The following is a 27,763-nucleotide window of genomic DNA, read 5'->3' on the forward strand; positions in this document are numbered from 1 at the left end:
TAGAAGTGAGAGAGTTGTCATTGGAGCAGACTTCAATGGACATGTTGGTGCAGGAAACAGAGGTGATGAGGATGTGATGGGCAGGTTTGGTATCCAGGAGAGGAACGCAGAAGGACAGATGGTAGTTGACTTTGCAAAAAGGATGGAAATGGCTGTAGTAAATACTTTCTTCCAGAAGAGGCAGGAACATAGAGTGACCTATAAGAGTGGCGGTAGGAGCACACAGGTAGACTACATCTTGTGTAGACGGTGTAACCTGAAAGAGATCAGTGACTGCAAAGTAGTGGTAGGTGAGAGTGTAGCCAAACAGTATAGGATGGTGGTGTGTAGGATGACTCTGGTGGTGAGGAAGATCAAGAGGGCAAAGGCAGAGCAGAAGACGAAATTGTGGAAGCTGAAAAAGGAAGAGTGTTGCATGACTTTCAGGAGGGAGTAAAGACAGGCTCTGGGTGGTCAGGAGGTGCTTCCAGATGACTGGACAACTACGGCAAATGTGATCAGGGAGACAGGTAAGAGAGTACTTGGTGTGTCATCTGGAAGGAAAGTAGATAAGGAGACTTGGTGGTGGAATGAGGAGGTACAGGAGTGTATACAGAGAAAGAGGTTAGCCAAAAAGATGTGGGACACGGAGAGGGCTGAGGAGAGTAGACAGGAGTACAGGGAGATGCAGCGTAAAGTGAAAGTAGAGGTAGCAAAGGCCAGACAAAGGGGTTTATTATGACATGTATGCTAGGTTGGACAGTAAGGAGGGAGAAACTGATCTACACAGGTTGGCAAGACAGGGAGACAGAAGGGAAGGACGCGCAGCACGTTATGGTGATTAAGGGTAGGGATGGAAGTCTATTGACATGTGCCAGTAGTGTGATGGGAAGATGGAAAGAGTACTTTGAAAAGTTGATGAACAAGGAAAATGAGAGAGAACAAAGACTAGACGAGGTGGCTATTGTGGACCAGGAAGTAGCAAAGATTAGTCAGGATGAAGTGAGGAGGGCATTGAAGAGGATGAAGAGTGGAAAGGCAGTCGGTCCTGATGATATACCTCTGGAGGTATGGAAGTGTTTCGGAGAGGTGGCAGTAGAGTTTCTGACTGGGTTGTTCAACAGGATATTAGATAGTGAGAAGATGCCTGAAGAATGGAGAACTGTGCTGGTGCCCATTTTTAAGAACAAGGGAGATGTGCAGAGTTGTGGCAATTACAGAGGAATAAAGCTGATGAGCCATACAATGAAGTTATGGGAAAGAGTATTTGAAGCTAGTCTAAGGGCAGAAGTGAACATTTGTGAGCAGCAGTATGGTTTCATGCCAAAAAAGAGTACTACAGATGCAGTATTTGCGTTGAGGATGTTGATAGAGAAGTACAGAGAAGGCCAGAGGGAGCTGCATTGTGTTTTTGTAGATATGGAGAAAGCTTACGACAGGGTGCCCAGAGAGGAGCTGTGGTATTGTATGAGGAGGTCTGGAGTGGCAGAGAAGTATGTTAGAGCAGTGCAGGACATGTATGAAGACTGTAAGACAGTGGTGAGGTGTGCTGTAGGTTTGACAGAGGAGTTCAAGGTGGAGGTGGGACTGCATCAGGGATCAGCTCTGAGCCCCTTCTTGTTCGCTATGGTGATGGACAGGCTGACAGACGAGGTTAGACAGGAATCTCCATGGACTATGATGTTTGCAGATGACATTGTGATCTGTAGTGAGAGCAGGGAACAGGTGGAGGAGAAGCCAGAGAGGTGGAGGTTTGTCCTGGAAAGGAGAGGAATGAAGGTTAGCCACAGTAAGACAGAGGACATGTGTGTGAATGAGAGGGACCCAAATGGAAGAGTGAGGTTACAGGGAGAAGAGATCAAGAAGGTGGAGGATTTTAAGTACTTAGGGTCAACAGTCCAGAGCAATGGAGACTGTGGAAAAGAGGTGAAGAAGCGTGTACAGACAGGATGGAATGGGTGGAGGAAAGTGTCAGGTGTGATGTGTGAAAGAAGAGTTTCACTAAAATGAAAGGAAAGGTGCACAAAACTGTGGTGAGACCAGTGATGTTGTTTGGTCTAGAGACAGTGTCACTGAAGAAAAGACAGGAGACAGAGCTGGAGGTAGCAGAGATGAAGATGCTGAGGTTCTCTCTGGGAGTGACCAGGAAGGATAAGATCAGGAATGAGTAGATCAGAGGGACAGCACATGTTAGAGGTTTTGGAGATAAAGTCAGAGAGGCCAGACTGAGATGGTTTGGACATGTCCAGAGGAGAGATAGTGAATATATTGGTAGAAGGATGCAGAGTTTTGAACTGCCAGGCAGGAGGCCTAGAGGAAGACCAAAGAGGAGGTTTATGGATGTAATGAGGGAAGACATGAAGGTAGTTGGTGTGAGAGAAGAGGATTCAAAGGACAGGGCTAGATGGAGGAAATTGATTCGCTGTGGCGACCCCTGAAGGGAAAAGCCGAAAGGAAAAGAAGAAGATACAAGCCACTGAATCACCACAAAGCTATCAATTACATAGTGTGTACATTCATTTCAGTGGGATATATGCACTCATTCTTTTATTTTCTTGTTTTGTCTTTTTCATTTTCTTTTATTATCTTTTTTTTTTTGGTTTTGTTTTTATTTTTCCATTTTTGTTTATTTTTTCCCAATTGTAGCTACTTTTTTTCTCATCACAACCCAGGAATTACTTGCCAAACATGAACTTACATGAACAAACTTAAATTACATGAACATGAACAGTCAATAACATCTGAATGTAAGAACACACTCCACCTTACGTGTTGATTTCAAACAACAAGCCTGGCAACACAACTAAAGTCTAAAATCAACATGTCTGTACTCCCCCCCCCCTTTTTTTATCCACATTTATCTCACTTCTGTCATTCCCCATCAGTTACACACACATCCAGACACACATACACACACCCAGTTAAATTTCTAGTTGGATAAACACATAAGTACAGAGTGAGAGATCAGGTGGGGAAGGGGGAAAGAGATGAATAGAGAAATGGAAAGATATTGAGGTAGATCACTGCTTTATCAATCTCCACAGACACTTAAGCAATTACATGGTACAAGAAAGAGTTAAACAAGAATAGAAAGAATCCCATCCCAGTCCACACTACTATTCACAGAGATCTCAGGTGGACTGGCTGCAATACACACGGGAACACCTGCCTCACGGCTCTGCGCATGACTGGATATGAATCGATCAGTGGCGCAGCTCCATGTGTTAACCTCCCTGACACCTACGGAACACCTGCCTAAAGGCGTTAAAACTTTTTAACATTCATCAGCATGAAAAAGGTCAAGGCCTCATAGGTGCAGTTCCACACAATTTAACAACCCTAGAGTTATAAAACTGTATGGCACCCGAACAGAAATTTACATTTTCTATCACAGCAAATAAGTCTCTAATTTCATTGTGGCTTTCAAAGCTTTATTGGCTCTTTAACGTTCCACAAAGAACCACCCTTGTGGGCTTTTAACTGCTGTGTACCACCCATTTAATAAGAGAAAAGTTAAAGATATGTGTTTAGTCAAAGCAAACAGACATTAACAAGTAGACAACATATATTTGGACAAATCCTCAACCTAAGATAAGCCACACTGGTAGTTTTAGGAAGACTAACTAAACAAATGTATTTAAAATTATGTTTAGCAAAAAAGTCACCAGATACCATAGCATCTCCTTAAGGCAGACAGTTGGTGCTTTTTTAAAGCAAAAATTTGCCTACTTTGAGCCCTCAATACACCCCTCGTCTGTCCTGAAGATAGACCATGGACAGCAGACGATGTCTTTAACTCCTTTTTTCGTGATGCCATTTGTGTTTTTTCCATCCTAGTTATGATGCCATTTGTGGTGGAGAGAGGTTTTCTTAAGATGGGACGAAGTACATAAGTATAAAATATTTGTCAATTCAAACTGTACATAGGTTGAGAGAAGTCCAACAGTGTCATTGATGATGCAGGCAAACAATGTCAACAGACTGTACTTATCTAACGAGATCTCTGGCAAGGACATACTGGGAGTCGAGCTGGCACTCAACTCAACTGAATTGAAGTCTTTGCCAAATTCTTATAGCCAAGTTCTCCTGTGTGTGTGTGTATGTGGTGGGCAGTCACTGGATCCACTGGCAACTGACAACATGTCAAAACCAACCCCATGTCGAACTAACATCAATACGTCATCTTTGCAAAACACATTATGCAAGTATGGTGATAAGTCTACTGCCAATACTCATCTGAGTGCGCCTAACATCAAGGTCACATAGCCCCTACAACTCCGTCAGCTTCTCTAACAAATTTGCTGTAGTGTGTATTTTATTATATTATTTTATTTTAAACATTCCACCACACAGCATCCCAGAACCAATTGTATTTGTAGGTTGAGGACTACCTTCATCTACAATTTGTCTCAAAATAGATTTTGATTGATTTGAAAGTTTTTGTTATGTTCTCTCTGTAAGAAAGTACAATAATGCGCAAACACTGATATTGGTTGTTATAGTAGGATGTCCCTGAAGTGTGCTATTTTTGTCCTTTTCACCTGCACTTTTTTTTGCAGGTGTCTTTGTTCAACTATGTGTTCCTGGCGTCTTGGGCCTTTGCACTGCCCTATAGTCAGTATCGACCCCTGGCCTCTAGTGTTTGCACCGTATGGACTTGTGTCATCATTGTATGCAAAATGTTGTACCAGCTGAAGTTTATAAATCCTCCATCATACTCCATGAACTGCTCTATGGTGAATATACTTGGAACATATGTTTGACCCTGGCTGTGTACACTACATACTCCAAACCTTACTGTAATTAATGAATGAAGTCCTGCTTAAAACAATATTATAGCATGCATTAAATAAAATGAATAGCGTACTAAATAAATCAAACACTTGAAGACATAGTTTTGGTGTTTTTGTTTCACAGCTGCGGTTTGAATGGTCTATTCATATTTTCTGTCCACAGCCTGAAAGTTATTCAAAGGACCAGATGACTGAGATGAAGGATTCCCTGCTGTATAAGGAACCTGTAGAACCTGCACACTGGGTGGGCCTAAGAAAGTCTAATAACCTTCTGGATTACCTCAGGGTAAGGACTACAAAGAGTGAAAAGGGGTGTAAATGGAACAAATATTTTGAAATGGTAGGAAATACATGCACCTAGTGCTTAAATATGACAATTTAGCTTAATCAGCACTACAAAGTAAGACTAGTAAGACTACAAATAGGGACAAACATCTGGGCTTGCTTTTTCACTAAGTCTGTTACAGTGTGCATAAACTAAGCATTTGAGTATAACTTGCAATAGAATTATCAAGAATATCTAATGTGTTAAAACAGTTACCACTTACAGTTATCAGACCAGCTAACATTCAAAATTTAACACAATTCAATTTAGATTTTTTCTAATTAAATGTAAATGCTGCCATAAATGCAAATATTTTGGCAAATACATAATCCCCATTTAAATAGCTTTTTTTAAACAGAATGTATTCATATTTCAAACCCTTCTCTTTGTGCAGTACAACCTCTTGATGCTCGCTCTGTTGGCTTTCGAGGTAACAATCTACCGCCATCAGAAATATTACAGATTGAGGAACAAACTCTCATCTCCTGCTGCCAGAATTATCTTCCATGATATCACACGACAACATCTCGACATTGGGATCATCAGCTTCATCAAATACTTTGTCAACTACTTCTTCTACAAGTTTGGACTTGAGGTAGAGATGAATGAAAATCACTGAGCTGCGTTTGGGGACTGATTGCATCATTGCTTCAAGTATGCATTCCTTGTTTTTCCTACAGACCTGCCTGCTGTTGGGGGTCAATGTAATCGGTCAGCGAATGGACTTCTATGCCATGCTCCATGCCTTTGCTTTGATAGCAGTCATGTATAAACGTAGGAGGAAAGCCATCGCTGAGATCTGGCCCAAGTACTGCTGCTTCCTGGCTTGCATGCTGACTTTTCAGTACTTTGTTTGCATTGGGATCCCTCCTGCAGCATGTAAAGGTTTGTGTAGTATAAACTTAACCGGGATTGACTTATATCTATTATCATTCCAAGATGATTGATTATATAAAATGTCAAAGAAAAGCTCATTACTCCCCAAAACCAAGGTGATTTTTTAAAAGAAATTCTTTTCAAAAAATATAATTGCTTTTGTCTAACCAATAATCCCAAAGCCACATAATCTATTTAGGTGAAACCATAACATTTCATTCATTCATTCATTCATTCATTCATTCATTCATTCATTCATTCATTCATTCATTCATTCATTCATTCATCTTCTGTTTTGCTTCTTCCGCTTTTTGTGGGTCAGGGGTGTCACTGGAGCCTATCCCAGCTGACTTACGGACGAGAGGTGGGGGGCACTCCGATCACGATGGCGGTGCACTGCAGAGTCACACAAAACAAAACCATAGCATTCATTCATCGTCAGAACCACTTCATCCACTTTCGCAGTTTGTGGGGACCTGAAGCCTATCCCAGCTGGCTTAGGGCGAGGGGCGGGGGAAACTCCAGGCGCGACGCCAGTGCACCACGGAGCCACACAAGACGTAGACAAACACGCATGCACACACTCTGGCAGTCTAGGAGGCAGTGAAAAAGTTACACTGTAAGAACAGAATGAACAGTTTTCTGACAAGGAACAAAAGAAGAAGCCAACTTATAATGTTTCAGGCTAATCAACCCCATCGGGTCCAGGTGTGGAGACGAGCAACAGATGTGGAGACGAGGCTCTGCCCACAAGTTCAGCCTCTCCTCCTGCCACACCCCAGCACAGCAGAGCACCAACACTGCACCATGACAGTCTTTTAATAACAGTTGGTTTCTCTGCGCTGAGCGTGAAGCTGCTTTCAGCCGAACGTGACTCCATTGTTCATTATGTAAACACTACATGGGCTGATCCTATTGACCCATAAATATCGCGAAGAATTTAAAACACACATTGTTTACAAATGGGACAAAAATCAGTGGTGACGACAACAGATGTTTACAGACAGCACATACGCTGTTTATTAACAATTGTCACAGACAATGAGAGATCGTTTCATTTAGACTACTTTTGTAGTCTAAATGAAACATGGGACATGTAAGGCAAAGCGTTTCAGTGTGTGTGTGTGTGTGTGTGTGTGTGTGTGTGTGTGTGTGTGTGTGTGTGTGTGAACGTATTCAGCCTTTGTCACAAGGCTGGAAATGAAATGGGTTTATGTCAGTTGAACGTAACCCTTGACTGGTGACAGTGAATATCTGAATATCTGAGCGTTATGGACACACACAGCTGTGTTTGCTATGACAATGAGGATACGCCTTTAGTGGACACACACATATGTGATTTAAGTGGAGCTAACTAGTTAGTCAAATGTTAGCTGACTTCAACAGTTTGTGAAGAACTTTCAGTGTGTAGCTCTGACCTAAGACATTATCACACAATGCCATTGTAGCCTGAATGAACTCCCCTTCGGGGATGCCCATGTCCTTGAGGCATGTCAACCAATCATATTGTCAATCACTGGGCCATAAATTAGTAAAACTCTGTATATTTACTGATGCAGTAAGCGTTTGTTTATGTTTACCAGATTGTAGGAGTTGATCAAGCTAGGGAGGACCACTAGGTACACGGTACTGTATGTAGAGACTTGAAAAAAAGTGATTTTCATAACAGGGGTCATATTATGAAAATCCATGCGTGTATGGTATCACGTGACTATCTACAAAAAATCTGTGATGTATTGAAGCCGGGCATCTTGAAGTGCGAACAAGCGAGGGGTTACTGAAAACTGATGGTAATGCATCGTATCTGCTATAGTTTATTGTTGTTTTTTCATTACTGGGTCATAAACAGTGCATATATGCAAAAAATAATCCTAGTGTTTTATATGTTGGTCTTTTAAAGGTAATTATATAGTGAAACAATAACAAAAGTTGTGTTTTTATGGAAAACGAGTGAATTATCGTAATTGAACCATTAACTGTGAGAGGTAAGCAACAATATTGCATTATAGATGGATAGAATAGTTAGTAATGGAGTAAGTAATGGTATATAAACATTATCTGTAGGAATATTTTTGGTTTTGGACAACGTTTGGATAAATAAACATGCACTGGGTCAACTTGACCCACAACATCAATATCGTTTGTGACAGATGAACATAGAAGGCGTGTTAAAACAAAGGAATGCTCGACAGGGAATGAATCTGCATCATTTTGATTTAAAAAGAAGTTTTGATTTTTAAAATCACATTTATTCACAAAATCTAAATTATAAGATAATCATGTCGACACAAAATCCAAAAGAGATTCATGCAGAAAGGAATTCACATTTGAAAAACAAATAATAGCAGGTAAATAGCAAAATATACGTGAATTAAACCAAACACTGACTGAACACTAGCTCCTCACTCAACACGGAATGTAAGACACCTTTGACAAGTTTGCCAAAGTGATTAAATCATTCATAGCTCTAAATTACTTAAAATCATTCTTTTCCATAATAGTCTGGTCTCCCAGCTCCAAGGTATTTTAACCCGTTTCTTTTCCATTGGAGTCTATCCGGGAGTCTGATCTCATCCAGCCCACATCCCACCATAAGAGTCTTGTTCTTCGCCCATTTGACTTTGGTGGAGGAGATCTCACTTAAAAGATGTACAGTACGTTATAAAAAGTCTACATCATGCCGGTTTTTGATTCCAGCAACAATATCATCAGCATATGCAGACATCTTAAAACCATGAAAAGAACCAGGAATATTAGAACCAGAGAAGCCTGCTCTCAGCTGGTTTAATAAAGGTTCCAGTTCCGGAGAGTAGTGCAGGGGCAGGGGGGGGCAGCCGTGTCACACGCCCCTTTGGACCTTAAATGGAGCACTTAAGCCACCACTAACCTTAATCACACTCTCAATGTCTCCATACAGGGTCTGAATTTTGGCAATAAAGTTAGAACTGGAACTGAAACCTTTTGGCGTGTGCCACAAGTACGAGTGTTCAACTCTATCAAAAGTCCTGTGCCCAATGAACTTGAGGGTTCAAAAGCATTACAAATTAAATGTATGTTATCCGTGATTAGCCTGCTTGGTACACAGTTAGTGTGGTCCACATGAACAACCTTCTCCTTTTTTTAGCATATTGGCCAAGACCTTGGAGAGGAGCTTGTAATCTGTGCAGAGGAGGGACACCGGCCACCGGTTCCCGATGTCTCAGAGGTCTCCTTTTTTGGTAGGAGCGCGAGGACTGCCCTCCTACAGCTCAGGGGCAGCCGACTTGTCGTCATACTTTTCCCAAGCACAGACAGCAAGTCCCCACCAATCACTTGCCAGAATTCAATGGGCAGACCATCTAGACCTAGAGACTTACCAGGTTTAATCCCCTGCAGGGCGATGTCAGCATCTAGGTGGTGGTTTTCTTCCGTTTTGTTTCGGCAGAATGGCCAGAAAAGATGACAATATTTAAGTTTTTCAGAGTACAGTGGTACCTCTACTTACGAAATTAATTGGTTCTGGAAGAAATTTCGTAAGTAGAAAATTTCGTAAGTAGAGACACGTTTTCCATGCAAATGCCCTAATCCGTTCCAAGCTCCCCGAAATTCCGACATAAATGTTATATAAAGCATAAAAATACATCAAAACATGTAACAAATACATGTTACAATTAAATGATTACACAATAAATGAGAGTTGTGCAAAAAACAAAGAATAGAGTAAAGAATAAAAATGATGCTGCTGTCCTCATTGTTTTTTGCCCTCTTTGGTTCATGCGCTCTCGCCTCACCATGCCGAACAACAGAGTGAATTCCAGTCCTCCTTTTGAATTTCTCCAACCACCCACGCGATGCCTTAAACTCCTTAAACTTCCTTTTGTTTTAATAATGTGGCGATTGTAGATGTATTACGGCCATATTCTTTGGCGAGATCAACCAAACGCATCCCTTTTTCATGCTTTTGTATTATCTCTTGCTTTGTTTGTATGGACAAAAAACTCTTTTCTTCGTCTTTTCCTCTTTTGTCCGTCACTTTCTTGGGGTCCATAGCGAACACCTCTTGGGTCGAGGGCCATATGACGAGGACACTGCATAGACACCTATCTTGCTACACACAGAGGTCCCTCTTAGCCAATGGGATGCCAGGAAGATACTAGGTAATAGCCAATGGCAGAGCAGCTATAAGAACGTTGCGTTCAGGAACCTTTGGGAGCTGCGAGTAGCAGCCCACACTGTACCTTTTTACCTTTCGTAACTTGAAATTTCTTTTGTAACTAGAGGCGATATTTTCCTGTTGAGACGTTTCATAAGTAGACAATTTCGTATGTAGAGACATTTGTAAGTAGAGGTACCACTGTATTCAGAGTGAAACAATTCTTCATAGAAACTTGCAAGCATACAGTGGGGAAAAAGTATTTAGTCAGCCACCAATTGTGCAAGTTATCCCACTTAAAAAGATGAGAGAGGCCTGTAATTGTCATCATAGGTATACCTCAACTATGAGAGACAGAATGAGAAAAAAAATCCAGAAAATCACATTGTCTGATTTTTAAAGAATATATTTGCAAATTATGGTGGAAAATAAGTATTTGGTCAATAAAAAAAGTTTATCTCAATACTTAATTATATGCCCTTTTTTTGGCAATAATAGAGGTCAAACGTTTTCTGTAAGTCTTCACAGGGTTTTCACAAACTGGTATTTGGCCCATTCCTCCATGCAAATCTCTAGAGCAGTAATGTTTTGGGGATGTCGTTGGGTAACACGGACTTTCAACTCCCTCCAAAGATTTTCTATAGGCTTGTTACGAAGCCAATCCTTTGTTGCCCAGGCAGTGTGTTTGGGATCATTGTCATGCTGAAAGACCCAGCCACATTTCATCTTCAAGGAGGAGGATGCTGATGGAAGGAGGTTTTCACTCAAAATCTCACAATAATGTGTCTAATGTGTGTTCGGCCAGTTGTCTCTCCAGATATCTGATAGACCTGAGCAAGTCACCGGAGGCATTTCGATTATACTGTAGACATAGATTCTTGATTTGACTTTTGCCTGCATCCCACCATTGCTACAGAGAGCCAAAGTGACTTTTTTGTATTTTAAAGCTATCCCAAAAAGCAATAAAAGGCTGTTTTAAAACATCTATCTGGAAAAAGAGTAGAGTTAAAATTCCAGAACGTTTTATGTTATTAATGAAAATGAAACACTGCACTAGAGTGTGATCTGTGAATCCAACTGGTAAGTTGGAGCAGTTCTTAAAAACATCAAAATGGTGGGTAAAACAATACAATCTGTTCAGTCGTGACATGGATAGGTTTGTCTCCCCACAGCCTACCCATGTGCACTGTCTTCTTGAGCTGTTAAAATTCCTCCACACATCTTTCAGATCATTTGTTTTTATAAAATGCCTCAGTTCCTTGTTTGATTCAGCATAAGGCTCCTGGTGATTTCTGTCTAAAATAGTGTTTTCTGTACAGTTGAAATCCCCTCCTAAAAACAGGTGCTCATCTTTGCTGCATTTCTGAACTTCATAATTTAAAGTTGTTAAACAAGGCACTCTGTCTGTGCCCACATTTGGAGCATACATACAGATAAAAGTCAATGTCTATCTTTCAACCTATGCTCTTATTTTTCAAATGTGGCCCGGCATAATCTCTTCCACCAAAACAGAGCGGGGTTTTAAAGCACTTGAAAATAAAACCCCCACTCAGCCTCTGGTGCTGCTTTTGTGGCTGAAATACATTTCACCGTTCCATTCTCACTTCTAGTCAATATCATTTTCAATAGTACTTTGTGTTTCTCGGACAAATAAAACATCTAACTTTTTCACATTTATCAAACTAAAAACAAAGTCACTGCTCCTTCGCGTGGAAAGGAGTCAGCTGAGGTGGTTTGGGCACCTGGTGCGGATGCCTCCGGGGCGCCTCCCTAGGGAGGTGTTCCTGGCACGTCCAGCTGAGAGGAGACGTCGAGGCGGACCCAGGACCAGGTGAAGGGATTATATCTCGACACTGGCCTGGGAATGCTTTGGGATCCCTCGGTCAGAGCTGGTGGAAGTGGCTGGGGAAATGGAAGTTTGGAACTCCTTGTTGAACTTGATCCCCCCGCGACCCGACTCCGGATAAGCGGAAGAAGATGAATGGATGGATGTGAATACACATACAAAAAAGCAAAAAAACAGAATTAATAAACACGTAAGGATGCCATACTCTCGGCACTTCCTCCTCCTACAAACTCTCAAAATGTAACCATGATTAAATTATGGTGCAGAAGAAGAAGAAATGTACTTTCATAATCCCATTGGGGAAATAAATTTTCCCATGTAATTTACATGGGTCCCGATAATATAATACAATATAACAATATATTTAATATGAAATATAATATGGGTATCATAGTGGTGTAGCGAGTGAGGGAAGGGATGAGAAACAAAGCAACCCTCCACCATGCTTCCTACAGGAAGAATAATAGGATGGCTCAGGTGGGGGAGTAGGGGGTCATTTATTACTATAAAGACTCATGCTGCTCGCCTTGCTCTTTTACAAATAACTATTTTCCTGTTTTTACATATAGTACAATGCTAATGGTGTTTTCCTTTCAGACTATCCTTGGAGGTTTCCCAACTCTACTACAGATTCCAATGTGGTCAAGTGGCTCTTTGTTCCAGATTTCAAAACCAGACCCAACTCTTCATTCCTCATCTGTGTGTATCTGTGCTTGTTGTGTGATTCTATTATGTGTAGGATATGAGATGTAGTGATTTTAGTTTTACCTATGTTTCCTTTTCTCCCGTCTAGATGACTTCATGTTGCTGCTCTGTGCCTCTTTGCAGAGGCAGGTCTTTGATGATGAGAACAAGGCTGCTGTCCGCATTATGGCGGGAGATAACGTGGAGATCTGCAGAGACCTGGATGCAGCCTCTTTCAGTGTCCACAACCCTGTCCCTGACTTTATCCACTGCAGGTACAACAGCTTCCTGCAAATTCATAATCCTGGATGTATGGATACTGTTTATGGTTAAAAAAAAAACTTTTTCAACAGTTAAGGAAGTGTTTACATTACCAAAGTAATTTTAGATCCAGTAAAATTACTTTGGCGCGACTGGAGTTCTTCTGAAGTGGGATTATTATGCCAAACAAGACATTCATTCATTCATCGTCAAATCGCCTCAACCGCCGTCGCGGGTCGCGGGGTGCAGTAGCCTATCCAAGCTGACTGGGGGTGTGAGGCAGGGAAGAGTCCGGGCACAGTGCCAGTGCACCGCAAATCTACATATGTACACAGATAAACACGCACGCATACACTCACACCTGTGGGCAATTTGAGACTGGCCAATTAACAAGAAGTTGTGTGGACCACATCCTCCTGAAGTACTGTACTTCCAGCAGAGGTGAGCTGACAGTGTTAATGAACTACTTTAGCTTGGATGTGAACACATACACTAGCTTCTGACCACAGGTACCCAAGTTTACAACTTTGTCAATCGAACAAGACACTTAAATGAAAAAAGTAAAGACACCAAGATATTTGATTCCTAGTGAATTTAGATCCATATGATCTAAAATCACTGCAAAGTTTGCATGTTCTCCCTTTGTCTGCGTATAATCTCTATGGGTTCTCCAGCTTCCTCCCACCTCCAAAGACATGCACTTCGGGTAAATTGGCTGATCTCAAATTGCCGGTAGGTGTGTGTGTGCGTGTGTGTGTGTGTGCGCGTGTGTGTGTGTGTGTGTGTGTGTGTGTGTGTGTGTGTGTGTGTGTGTGTGTGTGTGTGTGTGTGTGCGTTTGTCTGTCTACATGTAGCTCCGTGGTGCACTGGCATCGCACCCACAGTGTACCTTACCTCACTCCCCCATTCGGTTGGGATAGGCTCCATTTGCCCCATGGCCCGTGACAGCGGATAAAGTAGGTATTGAAAGTGAATGAATGAATAAAACTTGTTGTGTCTTTTATAGAATTAGTCTCTATGTCAGGATGAAGGATAAGAGGTTATAGTATCTCAGTCCACAACACACTTTGGAGTGTGATCTGGCAGTGAGAGGTGTCAGTTGACCTCCTGACCACTACCAAAGCAACCCCCCCCCCCAACTCACACACAAGCTGTTCATTTGCCAGCACGTAGAAGTTGCTACCGGCCGCTCTGCCTCTCCATCACTTGGATACCTAGAAGAACTGTACTTGCGCACACACACACACACAGACACACACATACACACAAACACACACATAAACATGGATTGTGCTAGAGTAGAAAGATAATTTACCCTACGGGAGGCAATTCATTAATTAAAACAATTAAAAACAAAGACAAAGGGAAAGGGAAGTTTGGGGCTCCCTGTTGAAGCTGCTGCCCCCGTGACCCGACTACGGATAAGTGGTGGAAGATGGATGGATGGATGGATAAAAACAAAGACACTTCTTTCTCATTACTAGTTTAAAAGTTCCCTTATTATGAAAAATATTTTTTCTGGTCCCTACATGGTCCTTCATCAGCCTATCAACTCCTAGAATCAGGAAAAACAAACATGTCCTGTATCGACTCTGCAGCCCACACATTCAGCTCCTGTTGTGTCGACCAACGGGAGGAATTGCGTGAGCTGGCCCCGTCTGCGCAAGAACACTCATCTCTTTCTGATCAGGGGGCATTCTTCCCTGAAGAGAAATTTGATGTGTTCAGCAATAAGGTAGAAGTGTGTCATGGGATCGGTCAACACAACACATTGGAACAGACTAAGTAATATTTAGACATACTAACCATTCTGAAACTTCTCGCTGCAGCCGCAGAGTCTGTGTCTTTTCAGGATTCTGTCCTTCTGGTTAAATTTGTATGGTTGTATGACTATGACGGGATCTTGGCAAGCCATACCAATACATCCACCATAAACACTAGTCCATGCTATGGATCAGTTTGGCGCAATACATTTTGAATGCAGTGTAGCTGACGTCTGACAGCTGTGTGAAATTGACTACAAAGAGTACGATATGGGACCTTTAAGATTTTGTCATGTTTTTTTTTTTTTGTCATGCCCTGCAAAATTTTACAAATTCAGAAATAGTAGAAGGTATCTTATACATCATCAGGCTACAACCATATTTATTTAAATCTTAAAACAGTCTATAAAACATTTTTTATTAGGGCACATCTTTACTTGACAATGAGGGTGTAACTTCACTTTCTTTATCTGTAGAGTTGTACACATAGTAAACCAAAACAGGCAGTACTATGGAGACCGGTGATTTTACAGTGGTTACATTTTTACGTTTGTCCCTCTCTTTTTTTTTTTTTTTTTTCAGTTTATCAGTGATTGTATGATGTTCCAGGGATTGCTCAACAGGCAGTTTAAAATAGATAGTAGATAGATAGATATTAATCCGGGAGGAAATTGTACATATCCACTGCTCAGGCATTACATCACAAATAAATACTAGATTATACACCAGGAGAAAAAGAAACACTGACATCACAGGACATACCGCAAGACATACACTACACTAACAGACACATGCAGCACTAACAGGACTTATATACCAAACTATAATTAAATATAAACAGTACAAAATTAAAATATAAACAGTATAAAATTAAATTAAATCCATTCAACCACGTGCTGACCTCGCCACCTCCCCCCCGCTCCTCCTGAGAGAGTCATTGTACCCCCTGATGGCACGGGAGGACCTCAGCCTCTCTGTGGAGGCTTTGTGTGACAGCAGTCTGCCGCTGAATAATATATAAATAAGTAATGGATTTTTCTTTATTAGATAGATACGTTATTAATCCCGGAGGAAATTGCACATATCCACTGCTCAGGCATTACATAATGAATAAATACTGGATAAACACCACACTACACTACTTTACTACACCACATTATGTTTGCCACATGTCCAGGATAATAACTACAATTGAAAGATACCATAATGTTGTCATTGCTGTAGGTAGAACTTAGTTTTTCACTGTCTCCACTAAATCCTTGGTCACTATGATCACATACATTATATATATATATACATACAGTATATATACAGTATATATATATATATATATATATATATATATATTATATATATCATACAGTATATATATATATATATACACTGTATATATTATAATTATAAATTATATAATATGATCTATCTATAATATATAACCTATACATAACTTAACATTTCAAGTTTACATGCCAGGCCTTAGGCTCCGTGCAATATTATGTATTTATTTATTAAATTTTATTTATAAGACTCATACTGTTAATAACACTTAAAACATGTCTATGTCTATCCTCACACTGTTTATATATTTCCTAACACAATAGAAATAGTGATGTGAACAAATGCTGTGTTCTCCGGTTGCCAAACAACGACATTTCATCACCAGATTCACTGTTCTGAGCCTCTGTGCAATGACTATAAAAGGAAGTCAAAGTCCAAGTCTATACATGTTTTAAACAAAGCATGGGGTGGGGTGTTGAATAGTGTGAAATTGAGCTTTAAATTCACTGATGCATTTGAGATAGATCATGCAGCACTCAATAACGCATTACTGTTAATTACTGTGTACCTTACTAGTAAAGCTGCTCTGAAACAAGGTAGCAGAAAACTAAAAATGAAGTAATCATAAGTGTGCTGTTGCTGAATAAGGACACATGATATTCCCTGATATGACTTGCTTAGTTTGCTGTTATCAAATACCCACTGTATGCATAATGCAGATTTTTGGCTGCTGCCCGATTTTTCAATCAAGACTGAGTTTCTTTCATTACACAATAAAATTAGTGAAGGGATGGTTTTGAGAAGCGGGGAAATAGACAGTGGATTAGAAAAGACGGCAAGAGTATCCTGACCTGTCCACAGTCATTGATTATGTGCTCTTCACATACCCCTGTTTTGATGCATAAAGTGGACAAGTCTTTTATTAACGCACTCTTTGTCCATCAATAAGCCCCTAGTAGAGAGAAAGAGAGCTGCATAGCCCTTCTATCCACACCATGGCAGCTCTGCACTTATTCCATCGTTTCCCTCAAGGATCAAATTACGGATAAGGCGTGGGGGAAAAATCTATAATCCACAAAAACACTCTGTCCGTTACTCTGCGACTCAGATGCTTTTGCCCTGTACTCTAACTCAATAAATAGCTTTTAAGTATGGAAAAGGTATTTTCTTTTCCTGAAGAACAAGGACACCCACTCACATCTTCCAGCCCATCCAAACCCACTTCATCAGGGCTGCTTCCTAAACTGTGCAGCTGTTGTTTTCCATCAAGTTAATGCTCAGTGCTTCCTAAGTCTTCACTACACTCATCGTATTAATGGTTTCTTACATAATAACATGGGATCCGTATACATGTTTTTGGCATATTTGACACACAACATGAAGTATTGCGCCTGTGCTGAGTGACAGGACTCAGGTTTCAGCTGGTTCATATTCACTGAGTTTAACTGGTGTTCTTCTCTAAATGAAACACCAACTGTGACTGATTGGCAAATTGTGCACATAGCAACTAAATGAACGGAAATGTTTTGCTGACTTTTAGTATGGGAGAAAATACATTCTATATAGAGGCTTAGCTCGGTAGATCAATATTTCTTTTGGTCACTGTTGGCAGTTGGCAAATGGGAAATAATTATATCCCACAGTACTAGAATGGCACTTGGCATAGCATATGTCTGTGAATGTCAAACAATTCTACATATCCATTTAGCTTTCCTGGCTCGTGTCATACACACCTAAACTGAAATCAGTTCATCATTTTTGGCAGAATTCCAGAAAATGTTGAAAATTATTCTCACAATATTAAGGTAATCCTAGAAAAAAATCCTGTATCCATTCTTCTATTTAGATATTCCCTAAAATGTAACGGCCTCTTGTCTGAGTCATGCACTATCTTTATGGGTTTGTTGAAATCCAGCTCGGCAAAGGTAACAAAACAGCTGCACATGGGTTTTCAGGCTCAATTTTTTTTTTAAGTCTCCAAAGATATCTGAAAGAAATTGTTGAATATTGTTAAACTAGTGCTGACATACTGGTTTCACCACACTGCCCTCCAGGTCCTACCTGGATATGCTGAAAGTCATCATGTTTAGCTACCTGTTTTGGTTCGTCCTCACAATCATCTTTATCACGGGAACAACACGCATCAGCATCTTCTGTATGGGCTACCTGGTGGCTTGCTTCTACTTCCTTCTCTTCGGTGGTGAACTGCTGCTCAAACCAATAAAAAGGATCTTGTTCTACTGGGACTTCCTGATCGCCTACAACATTTTTGTAATCACCATGAAGAACATTTTGTCAGTGAGTCCATCTCGTTTTGCATAACTAGTCCAATTAATCATTTGCTTGTTAGACATGCGACATACTGTACATTATTGTTTTATTTAAAATGTACATTTTAAAAGAGGTGCATGCTTTTCAGTATATAGCGAGGTGGTACTGATGTGTGCACTACCAACGAGGTAATCAAGACATTTAAAAGTTATGATATGTAGAATTAATTGTATTTAATTACATGGTGAAGGATTATTGTTCCTAGATCCTGGCTTGTGGCTACATCAACTCTCTGATCTTGAAACACTGCTGGTTAATCCAACTGCTCAGTCTGGCTTGCACCATCAAGGACTACAAGGACAACATCAAGCAAGACAAGTGTAAGTGGATTCAACTCTGCACGTCTTTGAGCAATTTCTTGCCTGTTACAACAAATTGAGTTTTCTTGTTTAATGTTATGCGGAGTATAAAACAATTACATTTTGGCTTCAATGATTCTTTTGCAGCAGCCTGCTACTTGACTGGATATCCTAGAACTTTCCAAGATGTGTAGTTTACAGGCAAATGCCATTCAACAGGATCTAACTTTACGCCACTGAGCAACTAACATTTAGTGGAAAAAAACAACAACTAAGACTTTAGTGTAACATTCATTTCTAATTTCTCGTGAGAAAATATCCATAATAGTTTGCATAAGATCATTACACCAACCCATGGGCTGACACGTCTCGCAATCAGACAATATATATTCTTACAACATCTACACAGTTGTTTGCATTCAAACAATTTAATTTTTTAAAGTTCTGTACAGTATTTTCTGCACTATAAAGCGCACATAAAAGCCTATAATTTTCTCATAATCCCGTAGTGCGCTTTATAATCCAAAGCTCCTTGTATATGGATTAATATTAATATTAATATTAATAGTACTAATAGTATTGGTTAAAAACAAGATCGCTGAAAAAAGGCCGGCAGTCTGGCCGGCAGTCATGCTGCACTACGCCACCAGGGGGACCCTCAGACAGTATTCAGGTCATACTGCGCCCCCTAACAACGGTAGTCAAGGGGCGTCGCCGATGTGCCTACTCTCACTGACCTGCTGTTTGACAGCAGAGCAGCCTGCTGAGAACACTGGTGACCGGCTACGATAACGTAGCAAAACATAGGGAATTTTCAACAACACTATTGATAAAGTTCGCCTGACTGACTGATCTCAGTATTTCCCAACTACTGTGGTACCAGAAATAACCCACTTTAAACTTAGTTGGTCGAAAAAATGCCATTGTCCTGTAACCTGGAATCTAGCAATAGTGATGGTCCATTCTATTAGTTTGAGGAAACATGCTGAGAAACTGGCATAAATGTGAATGAAAGACCCTCAAAGCTGAACTTCCAGCCTTTTCTGAAATTTCAAGAGCAGAGTCACTGCTAGATAAAGGTGCCTGGTATGATGCAACTGATTTGCAAATGTACTTGATACCTGAAACAACACGTTACGGGGGGGGGGGGCATTTCGGCTTGTGTATTCTGTCTGTCTGACATGCTGTGAGATTCATGGCGGTGAGACACCCACGTTAAAGTCAGTTCTAGGAGAAAAAACAGATTCGCATTTGCCAGTAAATTAGCAGCCTGGCATTAAAAACTGGTTAAAAAATTGTTTAGGCAGCAAATAGCTGCACCTCACCTCCGACTGGACTACCGATCGATTGAAACAATATTTAATTTATAAACGAAGACGAACGTCGGAGCTTAAATATCTGCTTCGAACTTCAGATCAGGAAATAATCCGCCCTGAGTGCACTCGTAATGAATTTAACCAGTTTTAATGTCAGGTTTTTTAATATGCGTGTTGACTTCTTTCTAAGATGGCAAAGTGATCAAGTGATCAGGTTTCCTTGATGAGGCTCAGAATGGCCTCATTGACATTACAATAGCCGTTCACAACTGATTAAGGGTACTCACAGTCATGAATGCTCTAGCTAGTGAATGGATAGCGCAACTACAGCCACAAGTTTTTTAAACCTATTTTAATATTTTTTATTATATACGCCTTATAATCCAGTGTGCCTTATATATGAAATAAATTATAAAATAAACAATTCATCAAAGGTGCGTCTTATAATCCAGTGTACCTTATAGTGCAGAAAATACTGTAATTTTTATTTCACATTTAGCAGGTGTATTAAAAATCTTAGTTACATACCTTTAAAATAGTTTGTAGTTTGTTTGACTGTTGTATGTCCCTTCCAGCTGAGCACATCTGCGAACTTCCCAGCAATGAGGCCGGGATCATCTGGGACAGTATCTGTTTTGCCTTCCTCCTGCTGCAGAGACGAGTCTTCATGAGCTACTACTTCCTCCATGTGGTGGCCGATATCAGAGCATCGCAGATCCTGGCATCCAGGTACACGGTCAAGGGTGACATAGGGGTGATGGAGACTTGCTCTGTCAGTTGTAACAGAAGCCAAAAGGGGTTTTTTTTACTGCCATGACAAGTTGAAGCTTTCTGTCAATCAAGTCTGATTTATTACATCCCGCTTCAAAGTGGTAATTGTCAGCTTTTGTGTGTTTGTTCCTTAGTCCATCCGTCCGTTAGTCCAACAAATATCTTTGCAACCTTTGCAGATAGTAAGATGAAATAAAAAGCACATGACTTGGGCAGCAAAGCGGATGAAAATGAAATGATGACCTTGACCTTGAGAAAACTAGATCAAGGTCAAATTTGGGGACATTTTTTGAAGAAAGAGCAACAGCGTCGCAGCTGCAAAGATGAGGGAGATGGCATGTGAGTCATTTTACTAATAACAGTAAAATTACGGAGGGAAGCGGCTTGAATAATAGTCTATCAATTTATTTTATTTAAGTGCAATCAAGCAGGGGAGAAATACTCATGGCAGTAGCTGAGAATGAAGTATAAAACCATCGTTCACACAGGTCAGACTTTTGCATCATCTCATTAGGGATCCTCCTCATTTTCATTATGTTTGAGATACAGTGATACCTCTACCTACGAATGTCTCTTCTTACAAAATTTTATACCTACAAAATTACTCAGCAGGAAAATATTGCGTCTACTTATGAAAGAAATTTTGACTTACGTAATGTAAAAACACAGTATTGGCTGATAATCGAATCTCCCACAGGATCCTGGACGCAACATTCTCATAGCTACTCTGCCATTGGCTATTACCTATTATGTATCTTCCTGGGAGCCTATTGGCTAAGATGGATGCCACTCCACCTCTGTGGAGCTAGATCGGTGTTTATGTAGTGTGTTCGGCATTCGGCACTCGACCCGTGAGGTGTTCTGATAGTTTTGCGCAAATATAACTTTTCGAGTACTTATTCACTATGGACACGAAGAAAGTGACGGAGAAAAGAGGAAAAGACAAAGAAAAGAGTTTTTTTGTCCGTACAAACAAAGCAAGAGACAATAGAAGAGCATGAGAAAGGGATGCGTTTGGTTGGTCGCGTCAAAGAATATGGCTGTAATACATCTACAATCGCCACGTTATTAAAACAAAAGGAAGTTTAAGGAGTTTAAGGTATTGCGTGGGTGGTTGGAGAAGTTCAAAAGTAGGACTGGACTTCACTCTGTTGTTCGGCATCATGAGATAGGAGCGCATGAACCAAAGAGGGCAAAAAAACAATGGGGACAGCTGTTAAAAGGTAAATGACCATCATTTTTATTCTTTACTCTATTCTTTGTTTTTTACGTTATGCACAACTGTCATTTATTGTGTAATAATCTAATCATAACATGTATTTGTTACATATTTTGATGCATTTTTATGCTGTATGAAACATTTATGTCGGAATTTTGGGGGGCTTGGAACGGATTAGGGCATTTGCATGGAAAACACGTCTCTACTTACGTAATTTTCCTTAACCAATTAATTTCGTAAGTAGAGGTACCACTGTAGTACAATAAATATTAAGTGGGCGTTCGACTGTTCAGTTGTTTTATCGCCATCATAATGCTCTTATCGCGCACATAAATATGCTCTCATCTACTGTATATCAACTTCTGTTAAACAAGGGAACCTATTTAAACAGTTATATCAAAAAAACAGTAAACCTGCATATGCACCATTATATACCATTGCGTATACCTATATTATATAAGGACTGAAATCAAGAGCTGACATAGCTCTTCTGGATGGTTTCCTTGATAATAGCTAAAACTGCTTTAGTCCTTATATCAATAGCTGTGGTATTGTACTGCTTGTAACTGCTTTTAGGCATTGCAAGTTTTATTTTCTTTCTGTTTTAGTAACATGATACATTCAGGAGTTAGTAAGTGAATAACAAAAAAAGAAATTAACAAGAAATGGAAGAAAACAAAGGTAGTCTAATATTTGATGTTACTGATAGTTCTCTTCACATTGCTGAAAATTCTAGTGAAATACAGTGTTTTGTCTCCACTGAAGTACTAAGTATTAAGTATCTTTTTCTATCATAGCATGGCTGGACAGCAATCTTCCCTCTAATTTTTCATGTGTCTGGGCAAACACTTAAGATTCCTGAGTGCACTGAGGACCACTATGAGCAATATCAGATGTGCACTCTGTGGCCACACACCAGTATCACACTTGCTCTTAGCCTTGGATCATAGCAAGATACAATGCTTGTTAAAAGAATCAAATTGCAGCAGCAATTTTCATTAGTTGACTTTTAATATAAGTGATTTGGCCCACTTGAAATAAATAAGACAAAAATCTTGTTCTTCATGAGCTGTGTGGTATGTTATACGTGAGTGTCCTGCTTTGGCCATGGGAAAAGTGCTGTTGGGGTGGCACGGTGGTGCAGTGGGTAGTGCTGTCGCTGCACAACAGAGCGGGTTCGTGTCCCGTGCGGAGTTTGCATGTTCGCCCCATGTCTGCATGGTTCTCTCTGGCTTCTCCGGCTTCCTCCCACCTCCAAAAACATGTGCTTCAGGTTAATTGGCCGATCTGAAATTGCCCGTAGGAGTGAGTGAGTGTGTGCGTGTTTGTGTATCTATGTGTAGCTCTGTGGTGCACTGGCGTCATGCCTGGAGTTTACCCACCTCAGGCCCTAAAACAAGCTGGGATAAGCTCCAGCTCCCCGTGACCCATGCAAGTGGATGAAGTGGTTAAGAAAATGAATGAATGAATGGATGAATGAATGAATGAATGAATGAATGAATGAATGAATGAATGAATGAATGAATGAATGAATGAATGAAAGAGTGCTGCTTTGGTCTTGGTGAGATCCAGTTGTGGCCTGGCTTAGGGTCCTGTACTGGAAGAAATGACACATACGCACCTTTCAGACATAACATTTTGTTCACATTAAGACATTCAGATTTTGCGCAATGACGTGTGCTGTTGCTTTTGATACAGTGTAAATGCCTGTAACTCTTTGTCTGTAAAATATCTAATCACCCCTTTTTTATTCATAATTTTACTACTACTGCACATGTATTCACAACTCACTCACGAAGAGCAACTCAGAGCTGCAACACACAACAGTAACAACACACGGGATATCACAAATACGTTTATATCGAATTTTATTTTATGCGCAGCCTCGAATTTCATGTGCGCTGAGACTGCGATTAATGTGCAATTGCGCAAGCTTGCAGCTTAGAGGGAACACTGCTTGGTTAAAACACTGATTGGTTGAACGCTTAACGAGGCAATCAGGGAAAACAAGGGCACGTGCAATGAATCCAAAAGATAGCAGTAACAGAAAACCAGAACTATACATTGGAATGGAAACCACCCATGGTCTATCTTCAAGTACTTCAAGGACTCATTTAGTGTTCACCAATCAGGTCAGGCCAATCAGGTCAGGCCAGGTTGCGGGGGTAGCAGTCTCAAGAGGGATGTCCATACTTCCCTTTTCCCAGATACCTCCTGCAGCTCCTCTGGGGGGATCCCGAGGCGTTCCCAGGCCAGCCAAGAGACATAGTCCCTCCAGTGCATCCTAGGTCTTCCCCAAGATCTCCTGGTAGGACATGCCTAGAACACTTCCCTAGGGAGGCGTCCAGGAAGCATCTGGAACAGATGCTAAAGCCACTGCAGCTGGTTCCACTCAAGGTGGAAGAGCAGCGGCTCTACTCAGAGCTCCTCCCTGGTGACTGAGCACCTCACCCTATCGCTAAAGGTGCACCCAGCCACTCTGCGGAAGAAACTCATTTCACCCGCTTGTACCTGGGATCTTTTCATTTCGGTCATGACCATGGGTGAGAGTAGGAACGTAGATTGACTGGTAAATCGAGAGCTTCGTCTTGCTACTCAGCTCCTTCTTCACTACAACAGTTCTATACAACGACTGCATCACTGTGAAAGCTGTACCGATCTGTCTGTCAGTCTCACATTCCATTCTTTCCTCACTCGTGAACAAGACCCCAAGATACTTAAACTCCACTTGGGGCAAAGACCCTCCACTGACCGAGAGAGGGCAGACCACCTTTTTCCGGTTGCAAAACATGGCCTTTGGAGTTGCTGATCCTCATCCGACTGGTGTCAGACTCAGCTACAAACCGTCCCAATGCATACTTAAGGTCCCGGTTTGGTGAGGCCAACAGGACAACATTGTCCGCAAAAAGCAGAGATGAAAGTCTTTGGTCCCCAAACCAGACTCCCTCCAGATCCTGACTGCGCCTAGAAATTCTGTCCATAAAGATTATGAACAGAACTGCTGATGGAGGGCAGCGCTGCCGAAGTCCAACATGCACCTGGAACAGGTTGGACTTACTGCCGGTAATGCGAACCAAGCTCTGGCTTCGGTCATACAGGGACTGTACAGCCCTCAGCAAAGGGCCTTGATCCTCATACTCCCAAAGCACTCCCCACAAGATACCACGAGGGACACAATCCAATGCCTTCTCCAGATCCGCAAAACACATGTGGACTGGTTGGGCAAACTCCCATGAACCCTCAAGCACTCAATGGAGAGTGTAGACCGGGACGAACGGCTGAGCTGTGGGGCTATAAGCAAGCCCACACCAGCCCATCGCCTCTCACCTTGGGCAACACCAGAAAAGTGGAGAGACCAGCCCCTGTCAAGGGTTTGGGTTCCAGAGCCCAAGGTGTGGGTGGAGGTGAGCTTGACTATATCTAGTCAATACCTTTCAACCCCTTGCTCCTTTCCCCCAGTGAGGTGATATTCCATGTCCTTAGAGTTAGTCTTTTTCTGAGGAGTGGGTCCCCAAGCCCCATGCTGACGACTGTCACCAAATCCACACTGCACCTGACCCTATGGGTCGAACTGACCCTAATTGGTCATCTTTGCAACACACCTTATGTAAAACAGATCACACCACCTGTACGCCCCCCCAAAACTGCCCACAGGAATCCAACAACCCAGGTCTTAGTTCCTATGAACATGACTATTATTTTATTATATCATTTTATCCCACCACATTCCCCCATTCCATGGCTTTTAAGCCATGGACCAAAACTGGGAAATTTAATAAAAATACAACTGTACAATTTTTAACAAAGGTGACGCTGATCTATGGCTACTGTGTCACTAGTCTTCACTGCAGATGCAGGCAAAAACCCTGATGATGGCATTATGGGGTAATAATCCCTCCATGAACCCCACTGAGCAATCACTTTCTTAGCCTGTCGGGAAGATAATTCACAACAAAAGTTAGTAGCCTCCAAGCGGATTATTCATCACTGAGCTGTGTGAGTATGAAGATATATTTCAAAATAATGATCCAATAATGAACCAATTATATCTTCTTCTTTTCTTCTTTTCCTTTCGGCTTTTCCCTTCAGGGGTCGCCACAGCGAATCAATTTCCTCCATCTAGCCCTGTCCTTTGAATCCTCTTCACTCACACCAACTATCTTCATGTCTTCCCTCCATCCATAAACCTCCTCTTTGGTCTTCCTCTAGGTCTCCTGCCTGGCGGTTCAAAACTCAGCATCCTTCTACCAATATATTCACTATCTCTCCTCTGGACATGTCCAAACCATCTCAGTCTGGCCTCTCTGACTTTATCTCCAAAACCTCTAACATGTGCTGTCCCTCTGATGTACTCATTTCTGATCCTATCCTTCCTGGTCACTCCCAGAGAGAACCTCAGCATCTTCATCTCTGCTACCTCCAGCTCTTTCTCCTGTCTTTTCCTCAGTGACACTGTCTCTAGACCAAACAACATCGCTGGTCTCACCACAGTTTTGTACACCTTTCCTTTCATTTTAGCTGATACTCTTCTATCACACATCACACCTGACACTTTCCTCCACCCGTACCATCCTGCCTGTACACGCTTCTTCACCTCTTTTCCACACTCTCCATTGCTCTGGACTGTTGAGCCTAAGTACTTAAAATCCTCCACCTTCTTGATCTCTTCTCCCTCTAACCTCACTCTTCCACTTGGGTCCCTCTCATTCACACACATGTACTCTGTCTTACTGCGGCTAACCTTCATTCCTCTCCTTTCCAGGACAAACCTCCACCTCTCTAGCTTCTCCTCCACCTGTTCCCTGCTCTCACCGCAGATCACAATGTCATCTGCAAACATCATAGTCCATGGTGATTCCTGTCTAACCTCGTCTGTCAGCCTGTCCATCACCATAGCGAACAAGAAGGGGCTCAGAGCTGATCCCTGATGTAGTCCCACCTCCACCTTGAACTCCTCTGTCACACCTACAGCACACCTCACCACTGTCTTACAGTCCTCATACATGTCCTGCACTGCTCTAACATACTTCTCTGCCACTCCAGACTTCCTCATACAATACCACAGTTCCTCTCTGGGCACCCTGTCATAAGCTTTCTCTAGATCTACAAAAACACAATGCAGCTCCCTCTGGCCTTCTCTGTACTTCTCTATCAACATCCTCAGAGCAAATACTGCATCTGTGGTACTCTTTTTTGGCATGAAACCATACTGCTGCTCACAAATGCTCACTTCTGCCCTTAGTCTAGCTTCCACTACTCTCTCCCATAACTTCATTGTATGGCTCATCAGCTTTATTCCTCTGTAGTTGCCACAACTCTGCACATCTCCCTTGTTCTTAAAAATGGGCACCAGCACACTTCTCCTCCATTCCTCAGGCATCTTCTCACTATTTAAGATCCTGTGAACCAATTATATGCACTTCTGATATGAATATGAAATTTGACTGACTGTAAGCGTTCAGCATCTTCTTTAGTCAAGCACTTGCAGTATTGGAAACAATGTAGTTTCCAATACTGCTATTATGTAGTTATTGAAAGATTACTGAAAAACTGAATAATATGTAGCAATGATTTTATAAAAACTGAAAGACTTGCTGGTGATACAAGCCACATTGTTTGGTCTTTCATAGTTCAGGAGTCTCATGCCATCTTTCTGTCTTCTCATATTGTCTCACTAACGGTGTTCTTGTCCTGTAGTTGGCTGTGTATGGCAATAAGGACATTACCCCCAGATATCTAATAGGGATGAGCAAGTACACCACTATCTGCATCTGTATCTGTTCTACCATCTAAATTTTCTGTATCCGTATCTGTACTTAGAATGGGCGGGACTCAAACCAGAAGTGTGTGCGGTTTGACCGGAAATGGGAGGGGCTTACGTCATCTGTGT

General features: G+C 41.4%; 1 protein-coding gene across 1 annotated transcript in view; it reads left to right on the forward strand.

Moving 5' to 3' along the window:
* LOC137612591 (piezo-type mechanosensitive ion channel component 2) overlaps positions 1–27,763 on the forward strand; it is a 199,792-nt gene that overhangs the window by 110,252 nt on the left and 61,777 nt on the right. The window contains exons 20-28 of the mRNA XM_068341199.1: positions 4,539–4,715; positions 4,936–5,058; positions 5,492–5,692; positions 5,778–5,982; positions 12,549–12,650; positions 12,745–12,910; positions 17,992–18,235; positions 18,474–18,588; positions 20,459–20,612. Of these exons, the coding sequence (XP_068197300.1) occupies positions 4,539–4,715; positions 4,936–5,058; positions 5,492–5,692; positions 5,778–5,982; positions 12,549–12,650; positions 12,745–12,910; positions 17,992–18,235; positions 18,474–18,588; positions 20,459–20,612 (1,487 nt within the window). The remainder of the gene's footprint in view (positions 1–4,538; positions 4,716–4,935; positions 5,059–5,491; positions 5,693–5,777; positions 5,983–12,548; positions 12,651–12,744; positions 12,911–17,991; positions 18,236–18,473; positions 18,589–20,458; positions 20,613–27,763) is intronic.

The sequence above is a fragment of the Antennarius striatus genome, chromosome 18, assembly GCF_040054535.1.
Source record: "Antennarius striatus isolate MH-2024 chromosome 18, ASM4005453v1, whole genome shotgun sequence".
Taxonomy (NCBI): Eukaryota; Metazoa; Chordata; class Actinopteri; order Lophiiformes; family Antennariidae; genus Antennarius; species Antennarius striatus.